This window comes from Lampetra fluviatilis, chromosome 29 (assembly GCF_964198595.1).
Source record: "Lampetra fluviatilis chromosome 29, kcLamFluv1.1, whole genome shotgun sequence".
NCBI classification, from domain to species: Eukaryota; Metazoa; Chordata; class Hyperoartia; order Petromyzontiformes; family Petromyzontidae; genus Lampetra; species Lampetra fluviatilis.
Genome location: NC_136303.1, coordinates 9,341,127 through 9,354,538, shown reverse-complemented (window position 1 = coordinate 9,354,538; position 13,412 = coordinate 9,341,127). Strand labels below are relative to the sequence as shown.

Sequence of the window (13,412 nt, the reverse complement as noted above, 5' to 3'; positions counted from 1 at the left end):
GAACACATGTGAAGCGAGGACTTACCTCACGGATCTGAATGGATATTTACTCTTAGCACTTGCCTCAACAGTCTGTCAAGCTAAACAACGGGGTGTGAGTGTGTGTGTGCGGCTGATATGTGAAATACCTTGGCAAACCTCCCAGATCCCACTCGGCGCAGATGTACGGTCCAGGCCTCAGGATCACATGCAAGTCCAACTCTTTAGCCAGCTGAATAAATGCCCTTAAAACATTTACAAACATTGACGAGTGTTTAATCAAACATGCAAAGAGCAACTATAACTTGTAAAACACGCTACCTAATTGTGAGAGTAATGTATTTTTACTTGAAGGAAATATAACATTTCAGATGTGCTTTATCTCAAGAGCACACACACGCTTACTTCTGTAGAGAATATCACAGGGTCTTTAACATCCACTTAACAGCTATAGCAGACATGTATGAAGCACCAGAATAATTACTGGGTGGCTGATGGAATTAAACTCGTGGAATTGAAAATAAGGAATGTTGAGCTTGTACAAAAAATCCAGTTTCTTTTTAGGAAATAAAAAGATCGATGTTTGGGTTAGACTATTTAGTGGCATGACCAAATCTGCGTCATGAAGCCCCATCACCACCGGACTCAGTCACATGAATTGTTATGTGTGCAAGCGTGTTACGCGCCAATTATTATAATTTCAGCTCACTGATGAGTTGAAGAATCGTCACAGCCAAATTTAGCAGATGCAGATGAATTGTATTGGCTGTGAAAAGCATTCACGTTAAATAAACAAGTTATCGGGGTTAGTTTAGAACATGAACTTAGTGAAAAAATATTCTTAGGTTTTTTCGGTAAAGTCACGTAGGTAAAAAATTTAAATTAATAAAAGTAAAATAAAATTAAAATCACGACGTTTCGGAGGCAACACAAGCTTCCGTCTTCAGGTGGAACCGTCACAGCCACGACAGCTGTATCAAGTAAATGAGAGATTACAAGAGCTACCACTCCGTATATATAACCATTACAAAAGCTACCACTCCGTATATATAACCATTATATATACGGAGTGGTAGCTCTTGTAATCTCTCATTTACTTGATACAGCTGTCGTGGCTGTGACGGTTCCACCTGAAGACGGAAGCTTGTGTTGCCTTCGAAACGTTGTGATTTTAATTTTATTTTACTTTTATTAATTTTAATTTACCTACGTGACTTTACCGACAAAACCTAAGAATATGAATCCTTGCAGTCACGAAAGCTTCAAATCTAGAATTAGTGAAAAAATACACACTAGATTCAATTGAAGCTGTACGTTTTAGTTCATCTGAGTGCAACCAGCAGACAGCCGTCTACTCTAGACAAAATAAGTCGCGGTGAGATGAATACACTTCAACACAGCACGGAGCTTAGTCAATCATTGTTTGTTGCACATCACTATGGGTAGTGTGTAGACTTTAACACCCACATTCCCTGTTCTTTTGACTCGAACTTCTAATGGATAATCCTCCCCGAGTGTGATGTATTTGTACACAGCAGGTTACGTCCTGCAGCACAAAGTGTGAGGTAAACGTGCAAAGGTTTCAAGATAATGAATTCATAAGCCTAGGCATTATAAATTCATACATTTTTCCAAAGCAGCCAACATTTGACCCATTTCACATCATAGACATATACTGCACACATTTAAACCTTTCAATGACTCAATTAGCATTGTGTATACACATTCACGAGTGGTGTTCTTTGCATAGCTTTATAGCTAAAAATGTGGCTGTGGATAGGGAGGTAACCAGTTCGGTAGGTGGATATGTGGATAGATAGCTATAAAGCATATTTCTATCAATCTTATCAACATTTAAAATCAGACGCGTTATATGCACCATGGGATCATCATAGTCTACTGTGATTGCATCTCCATGCTTTATAAATGTTCGTATTCTTTTATACTTTTCCTTTAATGTTCATATTTGCTATGTTCTCTACCCAGGCAGGTTAAGCTACAAAAAATGCTCCATAAGAAGAGAGGAGCACATCGACTGGGGATTTGAACATGTGAACGAGGCAGCCCTTTACTGTGGCATACTAAAGTGAATAAATGCATAATAAACATTAAACACATAAATAAATGAGTAGCAGTTGGGTAATGCATTCACTGTGACAGTACCCAATATCCAGAGACCCGCTGAAGTCAAACACTCCCCGCTGCGGCTCATGCAGGTTCCACGCCACATATCTGTGTGCAGACATGGAGGGAGAGATATGCATGTGTAAGTGTACAGGGGTGTGTATGGGAAGTGGTAGTGTAGTGATTAGCGCATTGCACAACAAACACAGCTATCCGAGTTTGATTCCTGCTCACAACCAAAATGCGAGGTTAACTAAGCCTTAAATCGGTACGTTGTATGTACGTATGTTTAACTTCTTGCACGCCGTACATAGCCAACCGTGCTAATCGGAGGTGTGGGGAATGGACAACAAACTCAACACAAAAAGCAGTTTTAAAGAAATGAGTTTTAAATCTAGATTTAAAAGTGCATAGCTCGAAGTGGCTTCCTAATATCGGAAGGAAGATCGTTCCAGACGGCCGCAGAAGCGCTTCCGAAAGCGCACAATGCAGTGATCGTGTTTGTTCGATGGCTAGCCAAATTGTGCAGTGTGTAAAATATCAGCACTGGGGAGACAAAAGGTGGGGCCGCATATGGTGCTTGCCACACCACCTCCTCATGCGCCGTTCCGGCCTTCACTGGTGATCGATATTAGCACTTGCCCCAAAAGTGTGTTAAGGCTATAATAGGGATCTGTCTTGTCCATGTGAGTGCTTGTGAGAAGACGTATATGGGTGAGCGCACGTATACGTGTGTGTGCACATGTGTATGCGTTAAAGTGGGCAAAATGTCCTCACAGGATATACTGTCATGTGCTTGTGTGCGGAAGTCTACGTGTGCATGTGTGCCACGTGCCAAATGGACTGTGGTGTGGTGGGTGTGGTAGATGTGTGCTGGTTTACACGTGGGTGTGTAAATGGCACTATATATCCACTGTTACATTTGCAAAAGAATCATGACTATGTTATTTCATGATGATTTCCCAACACAACCCCTTGTTTGAGCATAATTGGTACAACGAAATAATGCATTTACAGCAATACTTTTATTCTAATAATTTCCTCGATATTCCTTATATGCAGGAATACATGATATATGTACCAAGATTATACTGCATTTTATGCAAAATTCTCATCTCATGCAGCATCAATTTGTGAACATCTCATTTTTTATCTTGTGTATTTTAAAATCAACATCATAGCCTGCACAGCTCTAAATAGCACATGTAGCCACAAGCATGTGGCCAGACTGCCATCTACTGAAGTCGATTCATTTGAACATTACACACACATTTTAAGCAATACAGTGCAACATTTGCAGTTTCACATTATTTTTACATCTACATGTCAATGTGTAGAGGTCTTTAACAGTCCACTGCTGGATGACCGCTTCCCCACGCCATGTCTGTTGTGTGGATTATTTGACCATACTTCACCACACGAGTGAGTTCCAGTTGGCAAAGGCGGCGCCCAGCACTGGTTCATATCACAAACCACTGATATTAGCCTTGACCAGGAATCAAACTCAGGTTCTCAGGTTAATTGTGCAGCGTGCTGACCAGTGGGCCACTGATACACCACAATATAAATCAAGAATTCTAGATTTGAAGCTTTCGTGACTGCAATGATTCATATTCTCAGGTTTTTTCGGTAAAGTCACGTAGGTAAAACATTAAAAGTAATGAAAGTAAAATAAAACAAAACAAAAATAAAAATAAAATTCACGACGTTTCGGAGGCAACACAAGTCTCCGTCATCAGGTGGGACCGTCACAGCCAGATTAGCTGCATCAAGTGAAGCAATGATTCAAAATGTAATCCCTTATAAGCAAGTTTAATTTACTTCACCGAGTGTTAACATCCCCAGTTATTTTTAACAGTACTCTCTTCATTTTTCAGCCTGCATTGGTATAAACATGGGCATTTTCGTTCCTTTGTTCTATCATGTGTATCAGACCTCCCCTCCCCCCTTTCTGCCCATTGTGTTGGCGTGCGCAGCAGCCGCGTCCAAGCCGTCGCCAAATGTTTTGTTGGCTCCCTCCCCCTCCCACCCCCCCTCCCTCCCGATACGTTCCATTCATTGGCTACCACATTCTGATGAACTCCCCCCCCCTCTCCTCCCCCCCTTCAACTTGCTTATAAGGGATTACATTTTGAATCATTGCTTCACTTGATGCAGCTAATCTGGCTGTGACGGTCCCACCTGATGACGGAGACTTGTGTTGCCTCCGAAACGTCGTGAATTTTATTTTTATTTTTGTTTTGTTTTATTTTACTTTCATTACTTTTAATGTTTTACCTACGTGACTTTACCGAAAAAACCTGAGAATATAAATCAAGAAATTAACTTGCAACAATTTAATAAATACTAAAACCGCATATATCTATCAGTGTATTGCTTAGAAAATGTTTGCTTTTGTAAGAATTACAGACTAATCAATTGCACGTTCTCAGACTCGTGTCATTATGAAACAAAAATGTTCTTATGCAACTCCCACATTCAGCAAAACATCACAATGTCAAGGGCTGTCCCATAAGACGATGCCTGCCTAACAATACTTCTGTAAAGAGTGATTCACTGCGTGTTACTTATTGACTGTACTGTACTTACACATTTAATCCCTCAGAACTGCGCTAGGCTTGAGCAAGATAAAGTTGCGTGGGACAAGATTGATGATTTTGGCTGTCTGGATTTGAGGTGCCCTACCTAAGTATTCTGACAGAAATGATGAGGTGAATGAACTATGGAGTCACCTCCAACAAAGGTATCTGTGAATAGTTTTACTTTTACAAGGTGCAATGCTTTTAATTTGGGACAAGCTGGTGACAACAGATAAACCCTTGAATAACGTCGTAGTCTTTACCATCAATTTTATAATGAACGTCACAGAGTGACGACACCGATGAATAGCTAAAATTGACTGCATGATGTCTGGCACAGTGGCAAGTGAGCACACGGTGAAGGTCAGAGGGTAACCTTGGTCAATACCAGTGACAGCCCCATAACTCGCCATCATTATTTCCTTCTCCTCGATGTCTTAACATCGTATCATGGTGGCGAGATGTTAATTCCCTCACCTGGTATACAGGAGGTGGTGGGTTTGATCCCGACCCTTACACCTGTAAATTTGGAGTTTTCATGTCTCACTCCTTGTGGTTGCGTACATTTTTCTCCGTTTTTTCCCTCTACATTTAGAAACATGCATTTAGAGTATTTGGCTGCTATACATTTCCATGTGATAAGCCACTTCGTTGAGCTATCATTTCTGTTCAGGTCGCTTATAAAAAAAATAGCTATATAGCTCAGTAGACCTTAACTGGTAAAATAAAAAAATAGTTTATAGTTTTATTCTAGTGTTTGCCAGCACGATCAACAGCCAGCCTCAAAGATCTGCTTTTCTAGTTCTCCACCATCTGGCTGTAGGGTCCCGAAGTGAGGAGAGCATCATAGACGTTAGGGAATGGTCCAAGAGAAGGACACCACTCAACTACTTCCAGTGTCAATTTTTAGCGAACCACTAATGGTGACAATGATTATTTTCAATCACAGTTGCTGAGCGCAGACTCAAAGGCCCAGATACCAAGTAGCCAGCAACAGGTAAGCATGCCTAAAGATTATTTGGCTCTATCGGTAAAGTCACGTAGAAAGGTCAATGAAAATAACAAAAAAATAACAAAAAACTACCACGTTTCGATCACAACACAAGCGATCGTCATCAGGATAAAAAAGAGGGGGAAAGCTGCTTAGGCAGACTGTTTTAAAGGGTTAAAATGGGTGTAGCCCAAGGGTCATAAACAAAGTGGGCGGGCTAGTGATGTTAATGTGAGAAATTAGCATATCCCAGATTTGAAGCTTTCGTGACTGCAAGGATTCATATTGTTAGGTTTTTTCGGTAAAGTCACGTAAGTAAAAAATTTAAATTAATAAAAGTAAAATAAAAATAAAATAAAAATCACGACGTTTCGGAGGCAACACAAGCTTCCGTCTTCAGGTGGAACCGTCACATCACGATAGCCGTGACGGTTCCACCTGAAGAAGAAAGCTTGTGTTGCCTGCGAAACGTCGTGATTTTTTTTTATTTTTTATTTTACTTTTATTAATTTTAATTTTTTACCTACGTGACTTCACCGAAAAAACCTAAGAAATTAGCATGTTAATGTATGATCGGAGAGCGGCCTCCACGATGAGGGCGCTGAGGTGGCTATGTTAATGTAAGAGATTAGCATGTTAATGTGAGAGATGAACATGTTGATGAAAGATCGCAGAGCAGCAACGTCGAGCTCGGCGAGCGAGGTGGCTGTGTTAGTGTAGGAAATTTTACCTGTTAATGTAAAATCATAGAGCCAAAAATAACAACTAACATCGGAAGGTGGTAAGATGGGAACATCACAGCCAGTTATGACTTAAACTGGTTGACATCGTCCTTCCAATGATTGCTCAGTTTGTACCCATCTTCTCGATTGAAGTTGTGTCTGTGTCTGAACATGAGGATGGCTTCATGAACGAATCTTTGTTGGTAGCCAGTGGGTTTGCAAAGTACCTTCGTCTTAGAGAAATACATTTCGTGTGAGCCCACCACATTAAAACAATGATTAGCCACGACCAAGGTATTGGTCCTGCCGTGTTTCAGATCTGCCTTATGTTCACGAACACGGTCCGAGACATGTCGCTTAGTTTCCCCAATGTAACGACTGCCGTAGACGCCGGGGTATTGCATGTCAGGGATCACATCCTTCATAGATGAGATCAGATCACAAATTTTATGTACTGTGTTAAATCGAACCTGGATCCTGTATTTGCTCATGATTTTGGAGATCTTTTTGGTGACCTCTGCTATTTATGGCAAGGTGATGGTTTTGATTGGGTCCTCAGATGGTTCTTTCCCAATGGTTGAGGTGCGTGTGTGAGTCGGTGTACGTGTGTGTAAGTCGATGTGTGTGCGTGGGTCCATGTGTGTTTGTAAGTCCATGTGTGTGTGTCAGTCAATATGTGTGTGTGTGTAAGTCCATTGTACACCCCTAGCTGCCACTGCAATTCAGTGGCCTAAAATACAATGTTTCAGTCCGGATGATCGCTGCAAAGTATGATCTGTGTTTTGATTTAGTGTTCTGATCTTAAAGGTGCATTGAAAAATGTTGATACTCTGACTGATGCTCCTGCTGTTGTGGAGTGACTCATGCAGCCAGCTATGGCTGCAGAGTTTGGTAGTACATGTTGTTTACGTCGTTTATTGTGAAAATTCGGTCACAGTTCCTATGATCACTGTTTCATTGCTTTTATGGCTTTATTTTGGTGATTTTCGAAAAGTTTTTTGGTTTGGCCATGTTTGTTTGTTGTAGTACAGAGTTAGACTGATGGCCTTAATCTAAGTTGTCTTGTGGTTGTTGTTGACTTGCATCCTACTGGGATTTTTGCACACAGTGTTGGTGTACGGTGCTTTTTCTGCAATATTTTGCTGTCTTTTCTTGGATTTTCTGTTTGCACATAGTCACTTTAAGATGTTTTCTTGTTCATGTTTTTGTTTTTTGTTTGTTGCGGTTGTGCCCGATTCAAGAGCCGAATGGCTCACAGGGCTATACCTAATAAATGAACTTGAAGTGTGTGTAGGTCGATGTGTGTGTGAGTCTATGTGTGTGAGTTCATGTGTGTGTGTGTGGGTCGATGTGTTTGTGTGCGTGGGTCAATGTCTGTGTGTGTGTAAGTCGACATGTGTGTGTCTTTTTCGCCCAGGCAAAGCCGGGTACTTCCCACTAGTGTTTCTTAAATTGAACAATGTTACAAGAACTTGGATAAAATAAACGATGGCGCGTGAATTACAAAGTTAAGCAATGCAACTAAAGCAGCACAAAGATAAGTGTTTTGAACGGCACTGTGGTGGTTGAACACAGTATGGATGAAATGAAACAGTCAAGTCTGGTAGCCTAAACCCTCTCCATGGATGGAGGAATGAACAAGTGAAGTTCATGGCAACAGTCACCATGGTAGTTGCAATCGAAAGGGGATGAGGCACCTGACCACCAGCAAAGGAAGTAAATGTAATTAATCCATGAGCGAATTCACAGAAATAGTAACCACGGTAGCAGCGACAGAAGAGTCCTAAGTAGGTGACCGACGCCTCCAGAAAGTAGCTACACTGAAAAAGCGAGTGCTGGATCATGAGTGATGCATGGAAGCATCAAGCCCCGGTCCTCACGTGGTGAGCGTGTTGAGGCCGCACGCCTTTAGCTTGAGCAGGCGGTCGCGCCAGTACTCCCGGGGTACGCGGAAGTAGTGCACCGATCCTCCCAGGATGTGCAGCGCCTCTCCGTCAAGCGTGAACTCCTGACCATGTGTCTTCAGTGAGCCTGACTTTTTGAGGTCGGCTTTCAGGATTTCTTCATCCATGTCCAACTGAACCTCGCTCTGCAGGTTTCTGCAGCACAGGGTGGGGTGTGAAGATGCATAGCTGAGGTTATGCCCTGCTGGGAGTATGGTATGTTTAAAAATCATGATGCGTTGTTGTGGAAAATTCAGAAAAAAACATATATAAGCAGAACTATGGTCTGTCTCAATGTATATAAAGTGTAGCACATCTGCGTATTGGTTTTCCAGACCAATTATTGTCAAACAGCATTTGTTCAAGTAAGCAAACTCTGGCCTGGTTTTGATCTTCCAGGTCTCATCAGGCTTGTTATGTATGTATGTATATTGAAGTTCTTTTCACCGTATATCGCCAACCGTGATAATCGGAGGTGCAGGGGAAGGACAACAAACTAAACACAAAAAGCAGTTCTAACAAATGTTGCCAAGTTACCAGATGTTATTGTCTTTACTAAGAGTTCTGTCAAAATTAGGCAAATTTTTTCAATCACCATCTTTACAGGAAAAGCATTTCTGCAAATTACTTTAGTTTGGACCAAGTGAATGTTCTTATTTTACTGCATCTAGGCAAGAGCAGATTGCACTAAACACGTCTCCTGCAGTGTGTGCATTAATAGCACATCAGGTGTGGCCAATTGCTAACTGCATAACTTTTGTTTTCAATTTCAGAGTCCATTTTAAAATCCAAACATGCCATGAGTTAATGTAATACAGTAACCACAGAGTGATACACAAAAGATGCATGCACAGTAGGGGGTAGAACTTTTGGGATGGTCAAAGAGCTCAGAATAGATTAATTAATTAATTTACCATATTGTGCTTAGTTATCCTTGCACTTTTATTTCATGTTAATACAGGACTCATCATAATGTGCTCTCACTGGATTTAAATAACAGATACAGAGCAAGTAAGTGTATTTTTTTACATCACAATTCTGTTCAAATAGAAAAGGTAGTACTGAGTGACTTGACAATGACAGTCTTTGCTTTACCAATTTGAATGAGTATAAAGAGTCTGCAAAATCAATGGGTCAGCTGAAATAAAGTATCCCTCCTTTAAAATAACATCTAAATCAAGTGCACTATTTATTTTATTATATAAAAACCAGTTAGAACGACGATGTGAACAAAATTTGTTTGTTATCTAGTGGATTCATATATCTTGCCTCCATTGGAGATGATGCTTGTGCTGCCAAGACTTTCTAGTTTAGTGCCAGATGTCGTTCTGGAAACGTTCTCACCGGGGTTAAAAGATGTGTACCTTACACACCGGTGGGCAACTCACCCGCTCTATGGACTTGCGTGACATGGCAATCGCACCACAATCACCTGTCGCTATCACATACTGACCTCTCACCTCTCACCTGAGACCGACCACTCACTAGTTTATTCCATACCATACACATTAGAGAGCAGATGATAAAATACACTATCGCCAAAGCCGTTGACAGCAAGATTAATATGAATTTTCGGAAAATTGGATTGAGAAATAAATGCATGAAGATAAACGGAGGTCTTCTATTTTAATTACAACACAGTTATACAAACCAATGGAAACAAATTACAGAAAATTCAAAGATCTTAACAAAGATGTTCATTTCGGCTCAATAAACATGGGTAAAACAAAAGCCTCCTACAGTTCCTGTACAAGTAAGAAAAAGAGATACAAACTATATATATTTAAGCGACACAACTGGAAAACAGTGAAAAATTTAGAAACCCTGGGCAAATTATTCAATGTGGACCATAATCTAAATGATGAAACAGGCACACAAGATCAGGTTGGAGTGCTTTTGGAAAACTGAACTTCACAATGAAAAGCAAGATACCAATGTGCCCGAAGAGGAAAGTGTTTATTCGATGTATATTACCTGCTATGACATGGACCAGAACCACATGAAGGCATGGAGAAGCCTTAATCCAGCACTAAAGAGACCATGGCTGACAATGATTATGCTAATTACAGGAATATAATTAACAGCGCCATATAACATATGGCATTTCGAGCCTGTTGTAAAATATAGCACAGTACTAAATACGGACAGTGAACACGATGAAAATGAATTTTAAAAAAGGTTTAAATGGCTGAATTTAGCCAAATGGAGTTAATTTATTTGGTGACATACTCTTTGGTTCTTTCGGTAAAGTCACGTAGATGAAAAAAAAGAATGAAAATAACTAAATTAAATCACAACGTTTCGAAGGCAACACAAGCTTCCGTCATCAGGTCACGAAAACTTCAAATCTAGAATTATTTGGTGACAATGAGAGCTTAATAACTGGCACTTACCTCTCAAAAATACGTTGCCTTTTCTGTGCCCGATTCCGCACAGACACTGGCTGTGTGGACTTTGATTGGCACCTTAAGTACGGTACTGCATTCTGTGTAACACATCCCTTGGTTCAAAGTATCTATACGCACTCTCCCATTATTGGAGGGAGAACTCAAAGGTCAAACGTAAGGTTTTCTACGTTTATAGCAATGCACTTTGGCCCAAAACCCACAAGGGTTGTGCAATGTTGCCGATTCAACAATATGTTAACAAGCTTTGCTCCTTCACGCAAGCTGTCAATGAATACCTTTGTTGCGAATGTGCAGGATTCGGTATTGCAATAGCGTTCAGTGCTGGGAGTTTAGTGGGTTCATATAAGTCAATAAGAACAGTGCAATATTGTAAGTAGACTGCAGAAATATGCCACGTAGTAAAATTGGCGTTTATTTAATTTGGCTGTACCCAGCCATAAAGGTTGAATAAGTGGTCAGAAAAACTGTTTCAAATTGTATTTATCAGCAATGCACTCTATGGTACAGTATAGGGAAAAGGTCATTTCAGTTACTGGAAAAAATACTGTAATAGATGTATTGAGTCTGCTAAGTGCAGCATAAAAGTAATTCCAGCCATTCTCAATCCACCAATGAATGGCATTCCCTTAATCATGTCTGTTATGGTTTTTTTTTACCATACTTCACTGCGCAGGTCAGTGCGAGTTGGCGAAGGGGTAGAGGGCATGTCCGGTTCTGATACTGAAGTTATCCAAGGCTGGGAATCGAACGTTGGTCGCAGAGTTAAAAACTGAACAAGCTAACCACTTAAAACGAACATATTACTTGCCAGGCCAAAGTGGAAGCAAGCACATAATTGCGTACAACAATGAAATATGTTGACAAGCCTATAAAATACTGTGCAGCATTCTAATAAATGTCTTAGCATGTAAAGTAACCTTTTGTGATACCAAATGATGTAGTTAAAAGGAGGTACTTTCTCACCAGTGGAAAGACGTGTATTCTAATTAATGTATGTACTGTATGTTGAACTTCTTGCAGCACGTGGCCAACCGTGCTATGTTTTTTGCCTATGGGCAGTTTAAACCAATGTTTTCCAGAATAATTTAAGCGGGAAAATTCTGGTCTGGTTTCGAGTCTCATCAGCAGAACCAGACCTTTTATGCAAATTTTGCTGAGTTGAATGAAGCGGACCAACATTGTCGGCAAAATGCTTCGCATAAGCACTACCGGACAGGCCGCTTCAGCACAAATAACCATAATACAGTATTCAACTAATGAATACTGCACAATTTCTGTCATGTCTATGTGGCAAAATAGGCCATTGTTTATTTATTACAGTATAACTCTTCTCATCCGTGGTGATGTAGAGGACGAACATCAGGGATCATTAAAAGGTGGTTGTGAGCTTATGTGGGAGCCTGGGATTCTGTGCCACGATTTAATGCAATGTTGCTGGCTCAATTCTCCAAAACAGGCACAATAAAATACTGTTGTGCATCATTCAGCGCCTAGAGCCACCCATTAAATACAACTCTTGAGCTGAACATTAACGATTTACATAAACAGCAGCACAGGGCTGGGACATGTACTTGTATTATGTACTCGCGAGCCACAAATTAAATGCCAGCTGAAGCAGAGACAGCAGTGGTCGGGCTGGACTGCAAGTCCATATGCCAAGCAGACCCAACTTGCAGTGCCTAAGAGCCCCCTTGGCAGAGTGGCACGTGCCACATCCACCACCAAGTCTGATCCAAGACAAGATATTGCGGTGTGATTAAACCAGTGGTAGTCACGGCAGTCAGATTAAGTCGGAGTGCACCGGTTTGGTGGCAGAGCACATCTTATTTGACCGTCATGGCAGTGGAGTAGAAATTCTACATTTCCATGTAATGTCCCGACTCAACAACCAATAAGGACTGAACCTTGCAATATCTCTGGAGTGGATGTTCAAGTAATACTCTGGTTAAATTAAAATACAGTCCTGTAGACTTAAACCACAACGTACTTTTTTTCATATACATGTCCTTTAGATATATCCTGTAACAATAATATTTAAATGATTTTCTTAAGTATGGCATTGTACTGTGCAATAATTCGATTATGGTAGTCACACGTTTTGAAATATACCTGAACACTCAACTGCAAAGCGCATACAACAGCCGACATACAGCTCACATACATACACCTCGCTAACACACACCTAACCTAACCTCCACCACTGAATTTGTACGCTCACCTGGAATCCACATACACACACCTGTGAAAATACACCTCTTCAAAGACGCACCCATCTCTGCACCTCCACACACACTCACCTGTAGAGATATCTGAAAGACACAGATCCCCCGTATAGCCCTAACACGAGGGGGCGTGTGATCAGAACCACGCCCGGCCGCCTTTGTCTCCCCAATGGCGATGTTTACTACACACCGCACCAGGCACTCATGAGCTGAGTTGACATAAGAGAGGCTCGTGGCCGGTTCTGATAATCGTCACGCGTGTACACTCACCTATGCACACTCTCACCTGTGCATTCATATCTGTCCACTCACCAGTTTACACGCCCTGCCTCCATGCAACTTCATCTACAGTGTGCACATACCTAAACGTTGAAGCTCGACGCGCAATTACCTACATTGCACACTCACTCACCTGCACACACTCGCACACTCACTCACCTGCAC

At 41.1% G+C, this 13,412-nt stretch overlaps 1 protein-coding gene across 5 annotated transcripts in view; it reads right to left on the bottom strand.

The window, feature by feature from the left end:
- Positions 1 to 13,412, bottom strand: part of GLB1L2 (galactosidase beta 1 like 2) — a 68,030-nt gene that overhangs the window by 52,620 nt on the left and 1,998 nt on the right. For 4 of the 5 annotated variants that reach the window (XM_078870126.1, XM_078870121.1, XM_078870122.1 and 1 more), the window contains 3 exons: positions 8,276 to 8,494; positions 2,143 to 2,211; positions 129 to 224 (listed from right to left, as the gene is read on the bottom strand). In XM_078870126.1, coding sequence (XP_078726252.1) covers positions 129 to 224; positions 2,143 to 2,211; positions 8,276 to 8,494 — 384 coding nt within the window. Of the gene's footprint in view, positions 1 to 128; positions 225 to 2,142; positions 2,212 to 8,275; positions 8,495 to 12,985; positions 13,012 to 13,412 lie in introns of those variants that run through there. The other variant, XM_078870125.1, reaches the window with a different exon arrangement.